This window comes from Bombina bombina, chromosome 3, assembly GCF_027579735.1.
Source record: "Bombina bombina isolate aBomBom1 chromosome 3, aBomBom1.pri, whole genome shotgun sequence".
NCBI lineage: Eukaryota > Metazoa > Chordata > Amphibia > Anura > Bombinatoridae > Bombina > Bombina bombina.
The window spans coordinates 1,231,833,159-1,231,860,772 of NC_069501.1; the positions used below are offsets into that span (position 1 = coordinate 1,231,833,159).

Sequence of the window (27,614 nt, forward strand, 5' to 3'; positions counted from 1 at the left end):
TCTTTAAATCCAGAATTGGTCTGAAGGTTCCCTCTTTTTTGGGAACTACGAACAGATTTGAGTAAAATCCCATTCCTTGTTCCGTCATTGGAACTGGGTGTATCACTCCCATCTTTAGCAGGTCTTCTACACAATGTAAGAACGCCTGTCTCTTTATTTGGTTTGAGGATAAGTGAGACATGTGGAACCTTCCCCTTGGGGGTAGTTCCTTGAATTCCAGAAAATAACCCTGAGAAACTATTTCTAGCGTCCAGGGATCCTGAACATCTCTTGCCCAAGCCTGAGCAAAGAGAGAGAGTCTGCCCCCCACTAGATCCGGTCCCGGATCGGGGGCTACTCCTTCATGCTGTTTTGTTAGCGGTAGCAGGCTTCTTGGTCTGCTTACCCTTGTTCCAGCCTTGCATCGGTTTCCAGGCTGGTTTGGACTGTGAGGCATTACCCTCTTGCTTAGAGGATGCAGAATTAGAGGCCGGTCCGTTCCTGAAATTACGAAAGGAACGAAAATTAGACTTATTCTTGGCCTTGAAAGGCCTATCTTGTGGGAGGGCGTGGCCCTTTCCCCCAGTGATGTCTGAGATAATCTCTTTCAATTCTGGTCCAAAGAGAGTTTTACCCTTGAAGGGGATGTTAAGCAATTTTGTCTTGGATGATACATCCGCTGACCAAGACTTTAGCCAAAGCGCTCTGCGCGCCACAATTGCAAACCCTGAATTTTTCGCCGCTAATCTAGCTAATTGCAAAGCGGCATCTAAAATAAAAGAGTTAGCCAACTTAAGTGCGTGAACTCTGTCCATAACCTCCTCATATGGAGTCTCTCTACTGAGCGACTTTTCTAGTTCCTCGAACCAGAACCACGCTGCTGTAGTGACAGGAACAATGCACGAAATGGGTTGTAGAAGGTAACCTTGCTGTACAAAAATCTTTTTAAGCAAACCTTCCAATTTTTTATCCATAGGATCTTTGAAAGCACAACTATCTTCGATAGGAATAGTAGTGCGCTTATTTAGAGTAGAAACTGCCCCCTCGACCTTAGGGACTGTCTGCCATAAGTCCTTTCTGGGGTCGACCATAGGAAATAATTTCTTAAATATAGGAGGGGGAACAAAAGGTATGCCGGGCTTCTCCCACTCCTTATTCACTATGTCCGCCACCCGCTTGGGTATAGGAAAAGCGTTGGGGTGCACCGGAACCTCTAGGAACTTGTCCATCTTGCATAATTTTTCTGGAATGACCAAGTTGTCACAATCATCCAGAGTAGATAACACCTCCTTAAGCAGTGCGCGGAGATGTTCTAATTTAAATTTAAATGTCACAACATCAGGTTCAGCCTGTTGAGAAATTTTTCCTGAATCTGAAATTTCCCCATCTGACAAAACCTCCCTCATGGCCCCTTCAGATTGGTGTGAGGGTATGACAGAACAATTATCATCAGCGCCCTCCTGCTCTTCAGTGTTTAAAATAGAGCAATCGCGCTTTCTCTGATATGCAGGCATTTTGGATAAAATATTTGCTATGGAGTTATCCATTACAGCCGTCAATTGTTGCATGGTAATAAGCATTGGCGCGCTAGAAGTACTAGGGGCCTCCTGCGTGGGCAAAACTGGCGTAGATACAGAAGGAGATGATGTAGAACCATGTCTACTCCCTTCATCTGAGGAATCATCTTGGGCAATTTCATTATCTGTGGCAGTACTGTCCTTACTTTGTTTGGACACTATGGCACAATTATCACACAATTTTGAAGGGGGAGACACATTGGCTTTCATACATATAGAACATAGTTTATCTGAAGGCACAGACATGTTAAACAGGCTTAAACTTGTCAATAAAGCACAAAAACCGTTTTAAAACAAAACCGTTACTGTCTCTTTAAATTTTAAACAGAGCACACTTTATTACTGAATATGTGAAAATATATGAAGGAATTGTTCAAAATTTACCAAAATTTCACTACAGTGTCTTAAAGCATTAAAAGTATTGCACACCAATTTTCAGAGCTTTAACCCTTAAAATAACGAAACCGGAGCCGGTTACAGATTTAACCCCTATACAGTCCCAGCTACAGCCTTTGCTGTGACTTTACCAAGCCCAGAGGGGAATACGATACCAAATGACGCCTTCTAGGAACTTTTCCAACTACTTTCAGGTCCTCACACATGCATCTGCATGTCTTGCACTCAAAAACAACTGCGCAGTAATGGCGCGAAAATGAGGCTCAGCCTACAACTGGGAAGGCCCTTCCTGACTGGAAAAGTTGTCTAACATAGTGCCTGACGTTAAAAAACGTTCCAAGTTTATAAGTGTGAATTATCAGCATAAACATATATAAAATGTCCAAATAAAGCAATCGATTTAGCCCATAAAAGTGTCTACCAGTTTTATAGCCCATATTAAGCCCTTTATTCTGTTTGAGACTAAGAAAATGGCTTACCGGTCCCCATGAGGGGAAATGACAGCCTTCCAGCATTACACAGTCTTGTTAGAAATATGGCTAGTCATACCTTAAGCAGAAAAGTCTGCTAACTGTTTCCCCCAACAGAAGTTACCTCATCTCAACAGTCCTATGTGGAAACAGCAATCGATTTTAGTTACTGTCTGCTAAAATCATCTTCCTCTCACAAACAGAAATCTTCATCTTTTTCTGTTTCAGAGTAAATAGTACATACCAGCACTATTTTAAAATAACAAACTCTTGATAGTAGAATAAAAATAAACTACAACTAAACACCACATACTCTTAACCATCTCCGTGGAGATGTTGCCTGTGCAACGGCAAAGAGAATGACTGGGGTGGGCGGAACCTAGGAGGGACTATATGGCCAGCTTTGCTGGGACTCTTTGCCATTTCCTGTTGGGGAAGAGATATTCCTACAAGTAAGGATGACGCCGTGGACTGGACACACCAATGTTGGAGAAATGAGGTACATTTGACAATTTAAGTAAACTTGAAAGTTGTTTAAAAGTGAATGCTCTGCATTTATACAAACCTCTATTCATAAAGTGTCTCAGGCTACGCTTTCAGTTACATTGAGGGAGGCGCATCTTAAACGTCTACATAAATACTACTATACCCCTGAAAAAGGGTATAAACTTCGGAACTCAAATTTCAACAAATGTCCCAAATGCTCTCTGATGGCTGCAGACCTGACACATGTTATGGAACTGCCCATTGATTAGGCAATTTTGGCACAAAATAGAATTCTGGATGAAGGTATCACTTAAGATCTCCCCTCTGGGTCTCTCACTGACTCAGGTTATATTTTGTTTAAAGAACCATGAAGAACATCAGCTCAATGAAAAATTAATTATTTCAGTTATTCTGGCGGCTAGATATTTAATTTTTAAGAAATGGAAATTAAGAGATCTACCAACGGTATCAGAGATTAAAAAACTTTCTTAAGAAGCAGTGTTTCTTAGAACAGCAAGATACCAATATTGACAAGGAAGCTGATATTAGGCTATTTTTTAGTAAGTGGGCAGCATTTATTAAATCACTCCCGGTCCCAGAAATTGACCAGATAATCCTCCCCTTTCAATTCAGATTTAGTGCTTTTGGGGATATGGTAACCGGAGCAGGGAAGAGAGATGAGCTTTACCCTCTCCCCCCCCCCCCTGGCTTTTTTTTTATTTTTTATCCACGACAAGTGGATAGCTGTTGGCTTAGTTGTGGTGGAAAAATTAGGAGGTAGATTACTGAAGAAATTGATTTATTAGTACAGTCATAATATACAATTAAAAGTTGTAACCAACTAAGCTAATTATAAGCAAGAATATGTTAAGAGTATGATTAGGCTACTGGTTGTAAAGTGGTAATTAACCTTGGAATTATTAATAAGATACCTAAGTACGGGGCTGGACTGTGTTTTTGGTTACTCTGAAGCATTAACTTTTTAATTTTATTTTCTTCCGGATATAACCCTCATAGGTACATATTTTTGTTTTATTAACCTAGAGATTGTAATTTTAGTTGGAATTAATAACATTAATGATTGTGGATTCAATAATGATTATGTTTAAATTATGTACTGTACGTTGAAAAGAACTGCTTAAATGTAATATGTTGAAAACTAATAATAAAAAGAAAATTAAAAAGTGAATGCTCTGTCTAAATCGTGAAAGAAAATTGAAAATCATGTAATCTGTTCGTTTATGAACAAAAATGCACAACTATGCAAATCTAAAACAGTCCAGGGATGCACCCCTTGAAAGGCCTTGAGTATATTTACATTGTCGGCAATCACTGGCAAACTGGTTACTGAATAGAATCCATAACATTCCACAAATGGAGATTATTCTGTCACTGGCTAGAGAGAAACAGAATATAGCAGAGCATGTTTCTAATTTGTTTCCACACTGGTAAAAGAGCGACTGGGAATAATATATGTGACATCCAGTACCTAGGAGATGGTAAACACATAGGACAATTCCCACTAGCCCCTGAGCTTAATGCAAGTTTACCTCAGCCTTGCGGATGTTCTCTCGAGTTTCTTCTATTTTTTGTTCAAGTTCCATCCGACTTTGCTCTGTAACCGGAGTGCTCTGACATTCAAGGTCATCAAGTGCCTGTTTAGAAAGAAAGTATAATTACAGTCAATGCTTAGATCATGTTAAAGTCAAGTACTTAAAGGGACATGGTAAACTAGATTTTTCTTTGCATAAATGTTTTGTAGATAATCCATTTATATAGCCCACCCAGGGCCAGATTACAAGTGGAGCGCTAAATATTGCTTACAAGAGCGCGCTTCTGTAGGCTCCTATGGGAGCCTTGTTCTGATGCTGTCAGAAGAAGAGGGTAAGTAGTGCAGCAAACCTAAATATATATGTATATGATTATATACGTATATATTTGTGTGTTAATATGTGTATAGAAACATATTAACACAAATTTATATATGTATATAATCCTATACTGTACATATATATTTACTGGGCACACACAGTTCCCATAGACTGCAATTTCAGTGCTGTTTCTTTTTCTCTAACAGTGCAGTAATTTTATTAAAAAATAAAGATGCTGCCATTTTTATTTTTTAATAAAATACGCTAGACTTTATTTTGGGCCAGATTTATAAAAATTAACCAGAGACCTGATCTCTGGTTCATTTTATAAGCGCTAATTGCTATTGCGAGCTCGCTGTAGCAATCAACAGCCACTTGTAATGGCTGATTAATTATCGTGTGCCCACATATGGGCAAATTTGCCCGTTTGTCGCGCGCAATAATTTATCGCTCCTCTGTAATAGAGCCCACAGGGTAAAAATGTATGGTTTTCCTTATTTATAAATAACATTGTGCCAATTTTCAGACTCCTAACCAAGCCCCAAAGTTTTAAAAGTAGACTGTTGTACTCCAGCTTGCTCCTGTTTGTGTAAAGGATCTTTTCATATGCAGGGGAGGGGGGGAGTGTCTGCTCTTTTTGCTATCCAGCCCATTTCAGTGGGTGTCCCAGCCTAACATGCTCAACAGAGCTAAACTGGGAGCTTCTAAGTAAGTTTTTAAACAGTTTTATACTGGATGTTTATATCAGTGTCTGTGCATCTTATTCTTTATAGCAGTGTCTATTACATGCAGTTATATGAACATTGGTGTACACTGTCCCTTTAAAGGGATTAGTTGCGCAACATAAATTCTCCTTTACCTCTAATGCAGCTATGAGAAAGAAAAAGGTCAATGACTTATATCCATGTTTTTCTGTTCTACATAACAAAGCAGCACATATGATAGAACAGAGCACACCCCTCTGGGTTTTGTAGACTATGACTTTAATTTTTCATTCAGCACCCCTCAAGGAACATACTGTTAATTATTTATAAGGAACACACACACAGTATGCGTCATGGCAACCAAATCGAAACTTACAGACATTAAACTCTCTGTATATGATAATGCAGCAGAAGAATTATTATAGTGAACACATGACTGAGCTATTGTATTTATGCGATTCATTTATTTTTCACAATTTAGTGATCGTTCCACAGATAACAGACTTCATGGAGGAGCGGATAATGAGAAATAATTGTTATTTACATAAACCAGAGGACATCATTGTCACATCACACGAACCGCCTTTCTTATGCATTTTGTAAACAGTCAGACCCATTATATAGCATCATTTTGGGATATGTACATTTAAATTCCCTGTTCCTAGCAAAAAAAAAAAAAACCAAACTTAAAGGGACATGAAACAATTTTTTTCGGTCATGCTTCAGAAAGAGTGTGCAATTTTAAACAACTTTCCAATTAACTTGTATTATCTCATTTGTTTCATTCTCTTGATATCCTTTGTTGTAAAGCATATCTAAATAAGCTCATACGCTGCCGATTGGTGGCTGCACAAAGATGCCTCGTGGCACACACATGTGCATTGCTATTTCTACAACAAAGGATATCTAAAGAATGAAGCAAATTAGATAATAGAAGTAAATTGGAATGTTTAAAATTGTATTTTTTATCTGAATCATGAGAGAATTTTTGGGTTTCATGTACCTTTAAACTAAAAATAATTCAGTTGCATAAAAAGTTTATGCTGTAAACATATTTGCCCCTGAAAGTACCATCTGTTCTTAGAAAATATTAACTTAGGAGTAAAGTTTTGCTTCTCCGATACACAAAACATTTCCTTTCAGCATTTGAAAATAAATTAAACCTTTAAATACTTAAATGGCATAAAACTGCAGAATCGGCGCTGGTGTGATCAGAGAATGTGGTGTAACTTTACACTGTAAGCATTTATCATACTCGCTAGACAAAAAAATCACCGCTTGGCTGCACATAGCTGTTACTAAACTGCCCTGTGGTTTGCGTATCTCTGTCACATATAAAAAGCAATTTATAACACTGCATAGTATTTTACCTGTACTAAATAAAAGGCATTTAGATTTCTGATTCTCAGTCATTTCAAAATAAATATATATCTGCAACTGTTTATAGGCTATATATATTACAATTATGCTAAACAAGGAGATAAATGCAATGAATACTTCTGTATGGTCACACGCCATATTACCCTCACATAAAAGCAGAATTACCTTTTATACAGAAATCAGTAAATTGCAAGAGAAAATAATGAACTGTCTAACAATGTTTATTCATGGTACAAGTGCCAGGACCAGGAATTTATAACATTAACCAGCAGTTATGAGGATTGGTAACTATATAAGTAATACTACAAAGCAACAATTAGAAAGATCCCTTTTAAACCACAGTGGGGAATTACAACAAATAAGGATAGCCTGAGCAGCTATTCATATTTTTTTGTGTGCAGAATTTACACATTACTTTGTTTTATAGCCACGTGGAGCTAAGAGTTATTTTCCTTTGGAAAATAAACAAATGAAGAACACAAATAAAATAACTTTATGACATATCAGCAGTTAGAGACAGGGTTAGCTAAATGCTATATGAACAAATTTTAGGAACTCGAAGCTCTGCAGAAATCATCTGCATACAGATGAACTACAGATTATGCAGTGATTAGTTTACTACATGGGATTCTGGGATTTGTAGTTCAGGTTGTGTGTCATTTACTGGCTAATGAGCTTGTAATTCCTTCAAATCTACTTCAGTGTTTTCTACATAGCACAACTGGTATGAGAGAGGGTTGGTTTATTTAAAGGGCCAGTAAATAATCCATTATAATGAAGCTTATTGTATATACTTATTATTTTAATATTATAGCATGCTCTCAATATATGTATTCCGCTTTTGAAAGTTTAAATTGTGCCTGGTAACTTTGTTCTGATTCTTACCCCAGTCTGCCCTGACTCGCTGTAATTTTTTCTTGCCTACAGTGGGCGGTTCGGCTAGACTAAGCATACGCCCACTCCCCTAATTGCAATGCGCGCTCACACAGTGCGATTGTGCTGCAGCATCATTCTGTCAGTTGACAAAGAAATGTAAACAGTGGATCGCTTTAAGAAAGTACTAGTGATCTGCTGTGTACACTAGTAGAAGTAGGGAGCGTTTTATTTTCTTCTCAATACACATAATAAAAAATATTACCCCTTCAACAAAGCACAGTGCCAAAGGGATGATTATTTCAACTATTTAGCTGTCATTTTTATTTTACTTCAAATACATTCACTGATCTAATAACCAGACAACATAATTTATGTAAGAACTTACCTGATAAATTCATTTCTTTCATATTAGCAAGAGTCCATGAGCTAGTGACGTATGGGATATACATTCCTACCAGGAGGGGCAAAGTTTCCCAAACCTTAAAATGCCTATAAATACACCCCTCACCACACCCACAATTCAGTTTAACGAATAGCCAAGAAGTGGGGTGATAAGAAATAAGTGCGAAAGCATGTAAAATAAGGAATTGGAATAATTGTGCTTTATACAAAAAAATCAAAACCACCACAAAAAAGGGCGGGCCTCATGGACTCTTGCTAATATGAAAGAAATGAATTTATCAGGTAAGTTCTTACATAAATTATGTTTTCTTTCATGTAATTAGCAAGAGTCCATGAGCTAGTGACGTATGGGATAATGATTACCCAAGATGTGGATCTTTCCACACAAGAGTCACTAGAGAGGGAGGGATAAAATAAAGACAGCCAATTCCTGCTGAAAATAATCCACACCCAGAATAAAATTTAATGAAAAAACATAAGCAGAAGATTCAAACTGAAACCACTGCCTGAAGTACGTTTCTACCAAAAACTGCTTCAGAAGAAGAAAACACATCAAAAATGGTAGAATTTAGTAAAAGTATGCAAAGAGGACCAAGTTGCTGTTTTGCAAATCTGATCAACCGAAGCTTCATTCTTAAATGCCCAGGAAGTAGAAACTGACCTAGTAGAATGAGCTGTAATCCTTTGAGGCGGAGTGTTACCCGACTCAACATAGGCATGATGAAATAAAGATTTCAACCAAGATGCCAAAGAAATGGCAGAAGCTTTCTGGTCTTTTCTAGAACCGGAAAAGATGACAAATAGACTAGAAGTCTTTCGGAAAGACTTAGTAGCTTCAACATAATATTAGAAAGCTCTAACAGCATCCAAAGAATGCAATGATTTCTCCTTAGAATTCATAGGATTAGGACATAATGAAGGAACCACAATTTCTCTACTAATGTTGTTAGAATTCACAACCTTAGGTAAAAAAATCAAAAGAAGTTCGCAGCACCGCCTTATCCTGATGCAAAATCAGAAAAGGAGACTCACAAAAAAGAGTAGATAATTCAGAGACTCTTCTGGCAGAAGAGATGGCCAAAAGAAACAAAACTTTCCAAGAAAGTTATATAACGACCAAAGAATGCATGGGTTCAAAAGGAGGAGCTTGAAGAGCCCCCAGAACCAAATTCAAACTCCAAGGAGGAGAAATTGACTTAATGACAAGTTTTATACGAACCAAAGGTTGTACAAAACAATGAATATCAGGAAGATTAGCAATCCTTCTGTGAAAAAGAACAGAAAGAGCAGAGATTTGTCTTACAAGAAACTTGCGGACAAACCTTTATCTAAACCATCCTGAAGAAATATAAGTCTTCCAGACTCTATAATATATCTCTCTAGATACAGATTTACGAGCCTGTCACATAGTATAAATCACAGAGTCAGAGAAACCTCTTTGACCAAGAATCAAGCGTTCAAACTCCACACCTTAAAACTAAGGTTTTGAGATCCTGATGGAAAAAAGAACCTTGAGACAGAAAGACTGGTCTTAACGGAAGAGTCCACAGCCGGCAAGAGGCCATCCGGACAAGATCCGCATACCAAAACCTGTGAGGCCATGCTGGAGCTACCAGCAGGACAAACGAGCATTCCTTTAGAATATTGGAGAATACCCTTGGAAGAAGAACTAGAGGCGGAAAGATATAGGCAGGATGACACTTGTAAATGAATCCACTGCCTCCGCCCGAGGATCCGGACAGATACCAGGGAAGTTTCTTGTTTAGATGAGAAGCCATCAGATCTATTTCTGGGAGTTCCCACATTTGAACAATCTGAGGAAATACCTCTGGGTGAAGACCATTCGCCCAGGTGCAACGTTTGGCGACTGAGATAATCCGCTTTCCAATTGTCCATACCTGGGATATGAACCGCAGAGATTAGACAGGAGCTGGATTCCGCCCAAACCAAAATTCGAGATACTTCTTTCATAGCCAGAGGACTGTGAGTCCCTCCTTGATGATTGATGTATGCCACAGTTGTGACATTGTCTATCTGAAAACAAATGAACAACTCTCTCTTCAGAAGAGGCCAAGACTGAAGAGCTCTGAAATTGCACGGAGTTCCAAAATATTGATCGGAAATCTCACCTCCTGAGATTCCCAAACCCCTTGTGCCGTCAGATACCCCCACACAGCTCCCCAACCTGTAAGACTTGCATCTGTTGAGATTATAGTCCAGGTCGGAAGAACAAAGAAGCCCCCTGAACTAAACGATGGTGATCTGCCCACCATGTCAGAGAGTGTCGTATAATCGGTTTAAAGATATTAATTGAGATATCTTTGAGTAATCCCTGCACCATTGGTTCAGCATACAGAGCTGAAGAGGTCGCATGTGAAAATGAGCAAAGGAGATCGCATCTGATGCGGCAGTCCTAAGACCTAAAATTTCCATGCATAAGGCTACCAAAGGGAATGATTGTGACTGAAGGTTTTGACAAGCTGATATCAATGTTAAACTTCTCTTGTCTGACAAGGACAGAGTCATAGACACTGAATCTATCTAGAAACCTAAAAAGGTTACCCTTGTCTGAGGAATCAATGAACTGATTGGTAAATTGATCCTCCAACCATGAACTTGAAGAAACAACACAAGTCGATTCGTATGAGATTCTTCGAAAATGAGAAGACTGAGCAAGTACCCAGATATCGTCCAATAAGGAAATACCAAAACCCTGTTCTCTGATTACAGAAAGAAGGGCACCGAGAACCAAAAAAATTCTTGGAACTGAGGCTAGGCCAAACGGTAGAGCCACAAAACTGGTAATGCTTGTCTAAAAAGAGAATCTCAGACACTAAAAGTGATCTGGATGAATCGGAATATGCAGATACACATCCTGTAAATCTATTGTAGACATATAATGCCCTTGCTAAACAAAAGGCAGGATAGTCCTACAGTAACCATCTTGAATGTTGGTATCCTTACATAACGATTCAATATTGATAGATCCGGAACTGGTCTGAAGGAATTGACCTTCTTTGGTACAATGAAGAGATAAAATAAAACCCCAGCCCCTGTTCCAGAACTGGAACTGGCATAATTACTCCAGCCAACTCTAGATCTGAAACACATTTCAGAAATGCTGAGCCTTTGCTGTGTTAACTGGGACACGGGAAAGAAAAAAATCTCTTAGCAGGAGGCCTTAACTGAAGCCAATTCTGTACCTTTCTGAAACAATGTTCTGAAACCAGAGATTGAGAACGGAATTGATCCAAATATCTTTGAAGAAAACATAATCTGCCCCATACCAGCTGAGCTGGAATAAGGTCCGCACCTTCATGGGTACTTAGGAGCTGGCTATAGGTTTTCTATAAGGCTTGGATATATTCCAAACTGAAAATAGTTTCCAAACTGATACCTTTCCTGAGGATGAAGGATCAGGCTTTTGTTCCTTATTATGAGGAAAGGAAGGAAAATGATTATTAGACCTAAATTTACCTTAGATTTTTTATCCTTTGGTAAAAAAGTTCCCTTCCTTCCAGAAACAGTTGAGATAATAATTTATTACCCTGGAAAGAAAGGGAAAGCAAAGGTGACTTAGAAGACATATCAGCATTCCAAGTTTAATCCATAAAGCTTTTCTAGCTAAAATAGCTAGAGACATATACCTGACATCAACTCTAATGATATCAAAAGATGGTATCACCAACAAAATTATTAGCATGTTATAGAATAATAATAATGCTATAAAATTATGATCTGTTACTTGTTGCGCTAAAGCTTCTAACCAAAAAGTTGAGGCTGCAGCAACATCCGTTAAAAATTTAGCAGGTCTAAGAAGATTACCTGAACATAAGTAAGCTTTTCTTAGAAAGGATTCAATTTTCCTATCTAAAGGATCCTTAAATGAAGTACTATCTGCCGTAGGAATAGTAGCACATTTAGCAGGAGTAGAGACAGCCCCATAACCTTAGGGATTTTGTCCCCAAAAAAACTCTAATCTGTCAGATGGCACAGGATATAATTGCTTAAACGTTTGGAAGGAGTAAAAGAATTACCCAAATTATTCCATTCCCTGGAAATTACTTCAGAAATAGCATCAGGGAGATTAAACACTTCTGGAATAACTATAGGAGATTTAAAAACCTTATTTAAACGTTAAGATTTAGTATCAAGAGGACCAGAATCCTCTATTTCTAATGCAATTAATACTTCTTTAAATAAAGAACGAATAAATTCCATCTTGAACAAATACAAAGATTTATCAGCATCAACCTCTGAGACAGAAACCTCTGAACCAGAAGAACCATTATCAGTATCAGAATGATGATGTTCATTTAAAAATTCATCTGAAAAAAGAGAAGTTTTAAAAGACTTTTATGTAAACTAGAAGGAGAAATAACAGACATAGCCTTCTTAATGGATTTAAAAAATAAAATCTCTTATGTTTATCAGGAACACTCTGAAAATTAGATGTTGACGGAACAGCAACAGGTAATGTAACAGTACTAAAGGAAATTTTATCTGCATTAATAAGTTTGTCATGACATGCAATACAAACAACAGCTGGAGAAACAGACACCAAAAATTATAGCAGATACACTTAGCTTGGTAGCTCCAGCACTAGACAGCGATTTTCCTGTAGTATCTTCTGACTCAGATGCAACGTGAGACATCTTGCAATATGTAAGAGAAAAAAAAACAACAACATATAAAGCAAAATTGATCAAATTCCTTAAATGACAGTTTCAGGAATGGGAAAAAATGCCAAAGAACAAGCTTCTAGCAACCAGAAGCAATGAAAAAATAAGACTTAAATAATGTGGAGACAAAAGCGACGCCCTTATTTTTTAGCGCCAAATAAGACGCCCACATTATTTGGCGCCTAAATGCTTTTGGCGCCAAAAATGACGCCACATCCGGAACGCCAACATTTTTGCCGCAAAATAACGTAAAAAAATGACGCAACTTCCGGCGACACGTATGACGCCGGAAACGGAAAAGAATTTTTGCGCCAAAAAAGTCAGCGCCAAGAATGACGCAATAAAATGAAGCATTTTCAGCCCCCGCGAGCCTAACAGCCCACAGGGAAAAAAGAGTCAAATTTTTGAAGGTAAGAAAAAATGATTAATTCAAACGCATTATCCCAAATATGAAACTGACTGTCTGAAAAATAAGGAAAGTTGAACATTCTGAGTCAAGGCAAATAAATGTTTGAATACATATATTTAGAACTTTATAAACAAAGTGCCCAACCATAGCTTAGAGTGTCACAGAAAATAAGATTTACTTACCCCAGGACACTCATCTACATGTTTGTAGAAAGCCAAACCAGTACTGAAACGAGAATCAGCAGAGGTAATGGTATATATAAGAGTATATCGTCGATCTGAAAAGGGAGGTAAGAGATGAATCTCTACGACCGATAACAGAGAACCTATGAAATAGACCCCGTAGAAGGAGATCACTGCATTCAAATAGGCAATACTCTCCTCGCATCCCTCTGACATTCACTGCACGCTGAGAGGAAAACCGGGCTCCAACTTGCTGCGGAGCGCATATCAACGTAGAATCTAGCACAAACTTACTTCACCACCTCCATCGGAGGCAAAGTTTGTAAAACTGAATTGTGGGTGTGGTGAGGGGTGTATTTATAGGCATTTTAAGGTTTGGGAAACTTTGCCCCTCCTGGTAGGAATGTATATCCCATACGTCACTAGCTCATGGACTCTTGCTAATTACATGAAAGAAATATAATTAGATCAGTGTATGTATTTGAAGTAAAATAAACAGCTGAAATAATCATCCCTTTTGCACTTATAATTAAAAAGTTTAAATTGATAGTGAGACTACAAGCTATAAATTACAAACGCACATTGACATGTATATATACAGCTTGATGCTAAAAAAAACACCCATGAGAGTGAAGCGCTAGGATAGCTACTTAGCTAGGCTTGTTTTGTTGCGTTCCACTATCTTTACTTCCTTATTTGGAGCACAGGATCTGAGCATGCGTGTCATCTGTTACTAAGAGAGCACGCTTACATTATATCTATGGGTGAGGTGCTCGATATTCTCCTTACTTGCCGGAGCGTACTGTGACTCTAAAATAGAAGAAACGCTGAGGATCTGTGGGCAGCCAGATGGGGGAGCCAAAGCAGAATAATAAAGGTATTTTATTGTCGATATTTGAAATATTAGGTGCCGAAAAACCTATTTACTTATACAATGAAGTATGTAGTTTTAATATATGTTAATTTAAAAGTAACGTTGACTGTCCCTTTAAAAAGTTCCCAGATAATGTATAAAATGCTGGAAATTTAGAGCTTTTTAAAGTGCAACCTCAAGTGTATCAATTTTACCTTATATTAAAGGGATACTTAAAGGGACACTGTAACCAAAAATTTTCTTTCGCTATTCAGATTGAGCATGAAATTTTAAGCAACTTTCTAATTTACTCCTATTATCAAATTTTCTTCATTCTCTTGGTATCTTTATTTGAAATGCAAGAATGTAAGTTTAGATGCCGGCCCATTTTTGGTGAACAACCTGGGTTGTCCTTGCTGATTGATGGATAAATTCATCCACCAATAAAAAAGTGCTGTCCAGAGTACTGAAACCAAAAAAAAGTTTAGATGCCTTCTTTTTCAAATAATGATAGCAAGAGAACGAAGAAAAATTGAAAATAGGAGTAAATTAGAAAGTTGCTTAAAATTTCATGCTCAATCTGAATCACGAAAGAAAAATTTTGGTTACAGTGTCCCTTTAACCCAAATTTCTTTTTTCATGATTCAGATAGAGCATGCAATTTTAAGCAACTTTCTAATTTACTCCTATTATCAACTTTCTTCGTTCTCCTGATATCTTTATTTAAGAAGCAGGAATGAAAACTTAGGAGCCGGCCCATTTTAGGTTCAGCACCTGAGTAGCGCTTGCTGATTGGTAGCTAAATGTAGCCACAAAGCGCTATTCAGGGTGCTGAACCATAAATGGGCCAGATCCTAAGCTTTCATTCCTGCTTTTTCAAATAAAGATTCCAAGAGAACGAAGAAAAAGTGATAATAGGAGTAAATTAGAAAGTTGCATAAAATTGCATGCTCTATCTGAATCATTAAAGGGATAGGAAAGTGAAAATTAAACTTGCATGATTCAGATAGAGCATATAATTTTAATTCACTTTAAAATTCACTTCTATTTTCAAATATGCTTCGTTCTCTTAGTATCTCTTGTTGAAAAAGAATACGCACATATCCTACACTAGTGTGAGCTAGCTGCTGATTGGTGCCTGCACACATTTGTCTTTTGTGATTGGCTAACTAGATGAGTTCTGCTAGCTGCCAGTAGTGCAATGCTGTTCCTTCAAAAATAGATAACAAGAGAATGAAGCAAATAGAAGTAAATTGGAAAGTTGTTTAAAATTGTATGTTGTAGCTGAATCATAAAAGAAAAAATTGGGGTTTACTATCCCTTTAAAGAAAGAAAAAAAAATTGTGCTTAGTATCCCTTTATTTATTTTTTAAATTGCATCAAGTACACCCTAAGCTTTATTTGTTAATAGTTTGAATGTATCAAGTATTTATGAAAAAGCCAAACTTATAACTAACTTGTTCTTAGTTTTATTCACCAATGACTTAACTAAAGAAACAACAAATCATTCAGAATCTGAGTGAGACAGATAAACACTAACTTTTATACTTGGTACCTACCCTCTGACAATGGATGATGTTTTTGTGCTCTCGTGCCACGCGCGTTGCCCATTTCCGAGCCTCTTTATTTAGGCTGTGCTCTTCTGTAGTGCCGGTTTCAGATTCCAGTTGCCTGCTCTGCAAGACAAAAGTAAAAGTTCATTTGCACAGCTTGGGGTTACATTTGCTAGTTCTGCACAAGAATTTGAGGCTGGAATCTCTAGGTCCAAAGGGTCCAGTGATGAAAAAAAGAAACCTCGCAAGAGATTTTACAAAGAGTCCCACAAAGGATAAAGCTGTAGGAAGAAGTAGACTAAAAAAGGTAACGTAACAAATATACATATGATGAGGTACAAAAGTCATTAAAGGAATACTCATTTTTAAATTTACATATCCAGATATGCTCCAACACTCACTCAGCTTTACATTGTTTTATTTTTTTTTAAACTAATAACGACCAGGAAGGAAAAAAAACTTTGTGGCAAGGGTATGGAGAAGCCACGACTACAGTGAAACTGCAAAAGATAAGCAGGTCTTGCAAAACCAAGGTAGGCTATTGTCTTAAAGGGACATTAAACACATTTCTATTCTTTCATGATTCAGAAAGAGCATGCAATTTTAAACAACTTTCCAATTTACGTCTATTCAATTTGTTTCATTCTCTTGGTATCCTTTGTTGAAAAGCATACCTAGGTAGGCTCAAGAGCTGCTAATTGGTGGCTGTACATATATACCTCATGTTGTTGGCTCAACCATGTGCAATGCTGTTTATTCAACAAAGGATACCAAGAAAATGAAGCAATTCAGATAGAGGTAAATTGGAAAGTTGTTTAAAAATTACCTGCTCTTTCTAAATCATGAAAAAAAGAAAAAATTTTGTTTCACGTTCCATTAACTGAAAATGCTTGCTCTTCAGACTGCTTACTGTACTTACACAAATAAATACAAAATGCAATGTGCAAATGAAACTGAAAACGTAAGCATGTACACTTCTTATTGCACAGAAACAACAACTCATAAGGTTGCCCAGTGCCTTGAGTCCAGCTGCTGAGGTTTTAGATAACAGACTCAGTACTTACAAATCTGGCATTATTGGCTCTTGAAACCCTCAAACTTCTTTTCAGGAAATTAGCATTATTATCCTTATTTTCTCCCCTTTTTCCTCTCACCCCCATGTTTGTGGCCCCTTACTTTCGTCCTAATGAGCGTCTCCTTGACCTTAAATTTATTTCATTCTTTCTCTTGGTGTCTGTAGTTTACGACATTTGCTTAGAACTATTTTAAAAAATGAAGACAGATGCACAAAATGTTAAGCTATCAAACAAGAGATCTCATATTAATAGATGATATGTTAATCACGTGATATATACAGTCAGATTTGCTTGTCTTTAAGGAACATTTGTGAATTGTAATATAAACTGCTTAAAGTGATGGTAAATCCTAGCGTTTCTGAAACGCTAGGATTTACCATTAGAACAAATAAAGGGGACTTTCATTCATGAAGTATAAAATACTTCATGCTGAAAAGCCCCTTTAGTTGTTCCAAGCGATCGCCTTCACTGAGCTGGTAAGGCAGCCCACCAGCAGAACGCTACCTGTCAGAGAGTTGACGTTTCCACCTCTTAGCCAATAGCCGTGCAGGAATTCCTTCCCTCTGTATCATGTGACCACATCAGCCAATCATAAAATTCATATATGTGTATACTATGAATTCTTGCACATGCTCAGTAGGAGCTGGTGCCTCAAAATGTACATATAAAAAGATTGTGCACATTTTGATAATGGAAGTGAATTGGAACAAATAAAGGGGCTTTCAGCATGAAGTATTTTATACTTCATGAATGAAAGTCAACTTTATTTGTTCCAATGGTAAATCCTAGCGTTTCAGAAAGGAACTCTAAAGTCAAAATTAAACTCCCATAATTCAGATAGAACACACAATTACAAATAACCTTCCAATTCACTTCCATTATCAAAATGTGCACAATCTTTATTCTATGTACACTTTGAGGTACCAGCTCCTACTGAGCATGTGCAAGAATTCATAGTATACACATATATGAATTTTGTGATTGGCTGATGTGGTCACATGATGCAGGGGGAAGGAAGATTAAACTAAAAACACACTTCACAATGGCGTGCCCCGGACTTACACCATGGATCACAGAGAGGGAGGAGCCTTGCCACATATCTCTCCCTGATTTGCAATCTTTTCATTTCTGCTGGAGCCAAATAATAATAATACAACAGTGGTAAACCCTATCATCCCAGACTTAAGTCTAGATTGGCTTCTCCAAATAAAGGTGGTAGATGGAGCTTGGCCATTGAAAAACAATTGCAGCAAACAAAAGTTAAACCATTACAATGACGTTTGGATTCTGCTGATGTGTTAATCTTTTAGAAGACAACAGAAAAATTTTGTAAATACAAGGTGTTTACTGTCCCTTTAAGCAATGCTATGCACCTCCCATGATTAGGGTATTGTGATTACTATTTGTTGTAAACAATTAATAAGAAATAGTTTAGCAGAGTAATCCTACTGAAAAGATACAGTGATAAAACTAGATTGGGAAGCATTTTACAAAATGGTATTTCTCTCTATACCAGTATACTCCATCCTATTATTATACTATAAACTAAAATGTGTTTTAGCAATAAACACTCATTAGGAAAAAAAACTTTTGGTAAAAGCTATCGCTGTTTCACAAGACATACGCGACACCCTGGGCCCAACAAGACGAACGCGACGCACTGAGCCCAACAAGACGAACGCGACGCACTGAGCCCAACAAGACGTACGCGACGCCCTGGGCCCAACAAGACGAACGCGACACCCTGGGCCCAACAAGACGAACGCGACGCACTGAGCCCAACAAGACGAACGCGACGCACTGAGCCCAACAAGACGTACGCGACACCCTGGGCCCAACAAGACGTACGCGACACCCTGGGCCCAACAAGACGAACGCGACGCACTGAGCCCAACAAGACGTACGCGACGCACTGAGCCCAACAAGACGTACGCGACGCACTGAGCCCAACAAGACGTACGCGACGCACTGAGCCCAACAAGACGTACGCGACGCACTGAGCCCAACAAGACGTACGCGACGCACTGAGCCCAACAAGACGTACGCGACGCACTGAGCCCAACAAGACGTAGGCGACACAAAGGCCCCAACAAGACGTAGGCGACACACAGGCCCCAACAAGACACACGCGACACAGTGGGCCCAACAAGACATATATGCGACACACTGCGCCCAACAAGACGAACGCGACGCACTGAGCCCAACAAGACGTACGCGACGCACTGAGCCCAACAAGACGTACGCGACGCACTGAGCCCAACAAGACGTACGCGACGCACTGAGCCCAACAAGACGTACGCGACGCACTGAGCCCAACAAGACGTACGCGACGCACTGAGCCCAACAAGACGTAGGCGACTCACAGGCCCCAACAAGACGTAGGCGACACACAGGCCCCAACAAGACACACGCGACACAGTGGGCCCAACAAGACATATATGCGACACACTGCGCCCAACAAGACACGCGACATAGTGGGCCCAACAAGGCATACGCGACCCACTGGGCACAAGGCGTACGCGACCCACTGGGCACAAGGCGTACGCGACCCACTGGGCACAAGGCGTACGCGACCCACTGGGCACAAGGCGTACGCGACCCACTGGGCACAAGGCGTACGCGGCCCACTGGGCACAAGGCGTACGCGACCCACTGGGCACAAGGCGTACGCGGCCCACTGGGCACAAGGCGTACGCGGCCCACTGGGCACAAGGCGTACGCGGCCCACTGGGCACAAGGCGTACGCGGCCCACTGGGCACAAGGCGTACGCGGCCCACTGGGCACAAGGCATACGTGACACACTGAGCACAAGGCATACGTGACACACTGAGCACAAGGCATACGTGACACACTGAGCACAAGGCATACGTGACACACTGAGCACAAGGCATACGTGACACACTGAGCACAAAACATATGTGACACACTGAACACTGCTACTGCCACTAGCAAACTGTCAGTGCTGGAACTTGTTCTATATGGACAGGTGCTCAGTATGTTTTTTTTCTGAAAAAACAAACAATAGGCTTTGATAGAATTTTTTTAATGCTTTAAATAGTAATGTATTGTTAAAATACTTCTCATGAAAATTGGAATGCACTAATGTGGATTTCAATTATCGCTATAGTTTGCACTTAAAGGGACAGTAAATGAAAAATTAAGCTTTCATTATGCAATCTCAACAACTTTCCAATGTACTTCTGTTATCTAATTTATTTCATTCTCTTGGTATCCTTTTAACATATCAAGGTAGGCTCAGAAGCAGCAGTTCCCCCTACTGTGATCTATCTGCTGATTGGTGGCTGCACATATATGCCTCGTTATTGGCTCACCGGATGTGTTCAGCTAGCTCCCAGTAGTGCAGTGCTGCTCCTTCAGCAGAGGATAACAAGAGAATGAAGCAAATGTGATTGTAGAAATAAATTAGAAAGTTGTTTAAAATGGTTTGCTCTGTCTTAATTATGAAATAAAAAAGTAAGTTTCATGTCAAATTTGTTCCCACTTGTTTCAAGCCATTGCGTTCTTCTCTTCCACTAACAAATGGACCTCCCATCTTCATAACACAGAAACTGTTCCAAACACACAATAGACATTTTTTCTACAACTTTGCTGCCAAAATTCTTGTTTGTGCAATGTGCTATATTAATGGCAGTACTGCAGAAAGCAATTATCTGGCCTACAATATTGCACCTCACCAGTGTCCTGCGAGAACTGGAAGAATTACACCATTACGTCTGCCGGCACGTTTCTTAATTACCTGGCAAGAAAACTCTACATTTTCTTGCCAGAAGTTATAAAATCCTGATTTAATGATTTTCTTTTCTAACTCCTTATAAAAAGGTGTTTGACAAGGAACCCGTTGAACGTTAAGTGTTTTAATAAATGTATAGAGCATTTACAACAGTGAACTTAGAGCCAATGCTTAGTTGAATAACTTGTGGACCACCAGGAATGTGAAGCGAATTTTAAACTAGTTCAGAGTTGGCCAGAGTTTCCAGATTTCCCGTAAACAGAATTGATTTTATAATATGGATCAAGTGTAAAAGCACTACTTTATTTCACAGATTAAATTAAATTCCTTCTGAAAAATATCTCTCTCTCTCTATATATACTGTGTATATGTATGTATATATATATATATATATATATATATATATATATATATATATATATCAAAATAACAAGAGTATTGCATTGAGCAATGATACTTTTTTATTGGACTAACTATACATTTATAAGTTGACAAGCTTTCAGAAGAGTTCCTTACTTTATCAAGTCTAAAGCAATACTGACCAATTCAATGGAATTTACAGATTATATCTTAAAACACAGAATAGCTAAGAAGACAGTGCAGGGAGAGGAGGAGGTGTCGTAAAAATCATGAGGGGGGCTTAGGTAACAGGCAGACAATGTCCAGTGTAGGAGAACAGACAGGGGAAATATATAGCTTTACATAGAGCATATACTGACATAAAGTTATATATCAACATTGAATCAATATCTATAAAGATGTGAAATTGTATATACAGGGGGAATACAAAAGTTAAAAAAGACAAAAACATAATTTATGTAAGAACTTACCTGATAAATTCATTTCTTTCATATTGGCAAGAGTCCATGAGCTATGGGATATACATTCCTACCAGGAGAGGCAGTTTCCCAAACCTCAAAATGCCTATAAATACACCCCCTCACCACACCCACAATTCAGTTTAACGAATAGCCAAGAAGTGGGGTGATAAGAAAGGAGTGAAAGCATCAAACAAGGAATTGGAATAATTGTGCTTTATACAAAAAAATCTTAACCACCACAAAAAGGGTGGGCCTCATGGACTCTTGCCAATATGAAAGAAATTAATTTATCAGGTAAGTTCTTACATAAATTATGATTTCTTTCATGTAATTGGCAAGAGTCCATGAGCTAGTGACGTATGGGATAGCAGATACCCAAGATGTGGAACTTCCACGCAAGAGTCACTAGAGAGGGAGGGATACAATAAAGACAGCCAATTCCGCTGAAAAAATTATCCACAACCCAAATCAAAAAGTTTTAATCACATAATGAAAAAAACTGAAATTATAAGCAGAAGAATCAAACTGAAACAGCTGCCTAAAGTACTTTTCTACCAAAAACTGCTTCAGAAGAAGAAAAAACATAAAAATGGTAGAATTTAGTAAAAGTATGCAAAGAAGACCAAGTTGCTGCTTTGCAAATCTGATCAACAGAAGCTTCATTCCTTAAAGCCCAGGAAGTAGAAACTGACCTAGTAGAATGAGCCGTAATCCTTTGAGGCAGGGTTTTACCCGACTCCACATAAGCATGATGAATCAAAGACTTTAACCAAGACGCCAAAGAAATGGCAGAAGCCTTCTGACCTTTCCTACAACCAGAAAAGATAACAAATAGACTAGTCTTTCTGAAATCTTTAGTAGCTTCAACATAATATTTCAAAGCTCTTACTACATCCAAAGAATGTAAAGATCTCTCCAGAGAATTCTTAGGATTAGGACACAAAGAAGGGACAACAATTTCTCTACTAATGTTGTTAGAATTCACAACTTATCCTGATGAAAAATCAGAAAAGGAGATTCACAAGAAAGAGCAGATAACTCAGAAACTCTTCTAGCAGAAGAGATGGCCAAAAGGAACAAAACTTTCCAAGAAAGTAATTTAATATCCAGAGAATGCATAGGTTCAAATGGAGGAGCCTGTAAAGCCCTCAGAACCAAATTAAGACTCCAAGGAGGAGAGATTGACTTAATGACAGGCTTAATACGAACCAAAGCCTGTACAAAACAATGAATATCAGGATGATTAGCAATCTTTCTGTGAAAAAGAACAGAAAGAGCAGAGATTTGTCCTTTCAAGGAACTTGCATACAAACCTTTTTCCAAACCATCTTGAAGAAACTGTAAAATTCTAGGAATTCTAAAAGAATGCCAAGAGAATTTATGAGAAGAACACCAAGAAATGTAAGACTTCCAAACTCGGTAATAAATCTTTCTAGATACAGATTTACGAGCCTGTAACATAGTATTAATCACTGAATCAGAGAAACCTCTATGACTAAGTATTAAGCGTTCAATCTCCATACCTTCAAATTTAAGGATTTGAGATCCTGATGGAAAAATGGGCCTTGAGATAGAAGGTCTGGCCTTAACGGAAGTGTCCAAGGTTGGCAACTGGCAATCCGAACAAGATCCGCATACCAAAACCTGTGTGGCCATGCTGGAGCCACCAGCAGTACAAAGTAACGCTCCATTAGGATTTTGGAAATCCCTCTTGGAAGAAGAACTAGAGGCGGAAAGATATAAGCAGGTTGATAATTCCAAGGAAGTGACAACGTGTCCACCACTTCCGCCTGAGGATCCCTGGATCTGGACAGATACCTGGGAAGTTTCTTGTTTAGATGAGATCTATTTCTGGAAGTCCCCAGATTTGAACAATCTGAAGAAATACCTCTGGATGAAGAGACCATTCGCCCGGATGTAACGTCTGGCGACTGAGATAATCCGCTTCCCAATTTTCTATACCTGGGATGTGAACCGCAGAAATTAGAAAGGAGCTGGATTCCGCCCATACAAGTATCCAAGATACTTCTTTCATAGCCTGAGTACTGTGAGTCCCACCTTGATGATTGACATACGCCACGGTTGTGACATTGTCTGTCTGAAAACAAATAAATGATTCTCTCTTCAGAAGAGGCCAGAACTGAAGAGCTCTGAAAATCGCACGGAGTTCCAAAATGTTCCATGCACAAAGCTACCGAAGGAAATGATCGAGACTGAAGGTTTCAACAAGCTGAAACCAATTTCAGACGTCTCTTTTCTGTTAGAGACAAAGTCATGGACACTGAATCTATTTGGAAACCCAAAATGGTTACCCTTGTCTGAGGAATCAAGGAACTCTTTGGTAAATTGATCCTCCAACCATGTCTTTGAAGAAACAACACAAGTTGATTCGTATGAGATTCTGCAGAATGTAAAGACTGAGCAAGTACCAAGATATCATCCAAATAAGGAAATACCGCAATACCCTGTTCTCTGATTACAGAGAGAAGGGCACCGAGAACCTTTGAAAAGATCCTTGGAGCTGTTGCTAGGCCAAACGGAAGAGCAACAAACTGGTAATGCTTGTCTAGAAAAGAGAATCTCAGGAACTGATAGTGATCTGGAGGAATTGGAATATGAAGATATGCATCCTGTAAGTCTATTGTAGACATATAATGCCCTTGCTGAACAAAAGGCAGAATAGTCCTTATAGTCACCATTTTGAATGTTGGTATCCTTACATAATGATTCAATATTTTTAGATCCAGAACTGGTCTGAAGGAATTCTCCTTCTTTGGTACAATGAACAGATTTGAGTAGAACCCCAGACCCCGTTCCAGAACTGGAACTGGCACAATTACCCCAGCCGACTCTAGGTGTGAAACACATTTCAGAAACGCCTCAGCCTTTACTGGAATGCGTGAGAGAAAAAAACCCAAAATTTATGCTTACCTGATAAATTTCTCTCTTGTGGTGTATCCAGTCCACGGGTTCATCCATTACTTGTGGAATATTCTCCTTCCCAACAGGAAGCTGCAAGAGGACACCCACAGCAGAGCTGTCTATATAGCTCCTCCCCTAACTACCACCCCCAGTCATTCGACCGAAGACAAGCAAGAAAAAGGAGAAACTATAGGGTGCAGTGGTGACTGTAGTTTAAAAATAAAAAACACCTGCCTTAAAGTGACAGGGCGGGCCGTGGACTGGATACACCAAAAGAGAAAGAAATTTATCAGGCAAGCATAAATTTTGTTTTCTCTTGTAAGGTGTATCCAGTCCACGGGTTCATCCGTTACTTGTGGGATACCAATACCAAAGCTTTAGGACACGGATCAAGGGAGGGACAAGGCAGGCACTTAAACGGAAGGCACCACTGCCTGCAAGACCTTTCTCCCAAAAATAGCCTCCGAGGAAGCAAAAGTATCAAATTTGTAGAATTTAGAAAAAGTATGAAGCGAAGACCAAGTCGCCGCCTTACAAATCTTTTCAACAGAGGCCTCATGTTTAAAAGCCCATGTGGAAGCTACCGCTCTAGTAGAATGAGCTGTAATTCTTTGAGGAGGCTGCTGGCCAGCAGTCTCATAAGCTAAATGGATTATGCTTCTCAGCCAAAAAGAAAGAGAAGTTGAAGAAGGATTAGGACACAGTGACGGAACAACAATTTCCTGATTGATATTCCTATTAGATACTACCTTAGGAAGAAACCCAGGTTTGGTACGCAAAACTACCTTATCTGCATGGAAGATCAGATAAGGGGAATCACGCTGCAAGGCAGATAACTCTGAAACTCTTCGAGCCGAAGAGATAGCTACTAAAAACAGAACTTTCCAAGATAAAAGCTTAATATCTATGGAATGCAAAGGTTCAAACGGAACCCCTTGAAGAACTTTAAGAACTAAATTTAAACTCCATGGCGGAGCAACAGGTTTAAACACAGGCCTGATTCTAACCAAAGCCTGACAAAACGCCTGAACGTCTGGAACATCAGCCAGGCGCTTGTGCAAAAGAATAGACAGAGCAGAAATCTGTCCCTTTAAGGAACTAGCCGATAATCCCTTTTCCAATCCTTCTTGGAGAAAAGATAGTATCCTAGGAATCCTGATCTTACTCCACGAGTAACCCTTGGATTCACACCAATGAAGATATTTACACCATATCTTATGATAGATATTCCTGGTGACAGGCTTTCGAGCCTGAATCAAGGTATCAATGACCGACTCGGAGAAACCACGTTTTGATAAAATCAAGCGTTCAATCTCCAAGCAGTCAGACGCAGAGAAATTAGATTTGGATGTTTGAATGGACCTTGGAGTAGAAGGTCCTGCCTCAGCGGCAGAGTCCATGGTGGAGAGGATGACATGTCCACCAGATCCGCATACCAAGTCCTGCGTGGCCACGCAGGCACTATCAAAATCACAGAAGCTCTCTCCTGCTTGATCTTGGCAATCAGACGAGGGAGGAGAGGAAACGGTGGAAACACATAAGCCAGGTTGAAGGACCAGGGCACTGCTAGAGCATCTATCAGCGCTGCCTGGGGATCCCTTGACCTGGACCCATAACAAGGAAGCTTGGCGTTCTGACGAGACGCCATCAGATCCAGTTCTGGTTTGCCCCAAAGTTAAATCAGCTGGGCAATTACCTCCGGATGGAGCTCCCACTCCCCCGGATGAAAAGTCTGCCGACTTAGAAAATCCGCCTCCCAGTTCTCTACTCTTGGGATATGGATAGCTGAGAGATGGCAAGAGTGAACCTCTGCCCATAGAATTATCTTGGAAACCTCCATCATTGCCAGGGGACTCCTTGTTCCCCCCTGATGGTTGATATAGGCTACAGTCGTGATATTGTCCGACTGAAATCTGATGAACTTGACCGCAGCTAGTTGAGGCCAAGCCTGAAGAGCATTGAATATCGCTCTTGGTTCCAGAATGTTTATCGGAAGGAGGGCTTCCTCCTGAGTCCACGAACCCTGAGCCTTCAGGGAGTTCCAGACTGCGCCCCAGCCCAGAAGGCTGGCATCTGTCGTCACTATAGTCCACTCTGGCCTGCGGAAACTCATTCCCCTGGACAGATGGACCTGAGTTAACCACCAGAGAAGAGAATCCCTGGTCTCTTGATCCAGACTTAACAGAGGAGACAAATCTGTGTAGTCCCCATTCCACTGGTTGAGCATGCAAAGTTGCAGTGGTCTGAGATGTAGGCGCGCAAACGGAACTATGTCCATTGCCGCTACCATTAGGCCGATCATTTCCATACACTGAGCCACTGATGGCCGAGAAGTGGAATGAAGAGTACGGCAAGAAGTTAGAAGTTTTGATATCCTGACTTCTGTCAGAAAAATTTTCATTTCTACTGAATCTATCAGAGTTCCTAGGAAGGAAACTCTTGGGAGAGGAGAGAACTCTTTTCTATGTTCACTTTCCACCCGTGAGACCCCAGAAAGGCCAGAACAATGTCCGTATGGGACTTGGTGATTTGAAAAGTCGACGCCTGAAGCAGAATGTCGTCTAGGTAAGGGGCTACCGCTATGCCCCGCGGCCTTAGAGCCGCCAGTAGGGACCCTAGAACCTTTGTAAAGATTCTTGGTGCTGTGGCTAACCCGAAGGGAAGAGCCACAAACTGGTAATGCCTGTCTAGGAAGGCGAACCTGAGGAACTGATGATGATCTCTGTGAATCGGAATGTGGAGATAAGCATCCTTTAAGTCCACTGTAGTCATATATTGACCGTCCTGGATCATAGGGAGGATGGTTCGGATTGTCTCCATCTTGAAGGATGGGACCCTGAGAAATTTGTTTAGGATCTTGAGATCCAAGATAGGTCTGAAAGTTCCCTCTTTTTTGGGAACTATAAACAGGTTTGAATAAAAACCCAGCTTTTGTTCCTCTCTTGGAACTGGGTGGATCACTCCCATAACCAGTAGGTCTTGAACGCAACGTAAGAATGCCTCTCTTTTTATCTGGTTTACAGATAGTTGTGAGAGATGAAATCTCCGCTTTGGAGATGAACCTTTGAATTCCAGAAGATATCCCTGGGAAACAATCTCTAGCGCCCAGGGATCCTGGACGTCTCTTGCCCAAGCCTGGGCGAAGAGAGAAAGTCTGCCCCCTACTAGATCCGGTCCTTCATGCTGTCTTAGAGGCAGCAGCAGGTTTCTTGGCCTGCTTCCC

The 27,614-nt window shown here is 39.6% G+C and overlaps 1 protein-coding gene across 4 annotated transcripts in view; it reads right to left on the bottom strand.

Moving 5' to 3' along the window:
- The window catches only part of FCHSD2 (FCH and double SH3 domains 2), an 816,168-nt gene that overhangs the window by 168,468 nt on the left and 620,086 nt on the right, over positions 1 to 27,614 (bottom strand). For all 4 annotated transcript variants that reach the window (XM_053708714.1, XM_053708715.1, XM_053708716.1 and 1 more), the window contains 2 exons: positions 15,827 to 15,943; positions 4,459 to 4,563 (listed from right to left, as the gene is read on the bottom strand). In XM_053708714.1, the coding sequence (XP_053564689.1) occupies positions 4,459 to 4,563; positions 15,827 to 15,943 (222 nt within the window). The remainder of the gene's footprint in view (positions 1 to 4,458; positions 4,564 to 15,826; positions 15,944 to 27,614) is intronic.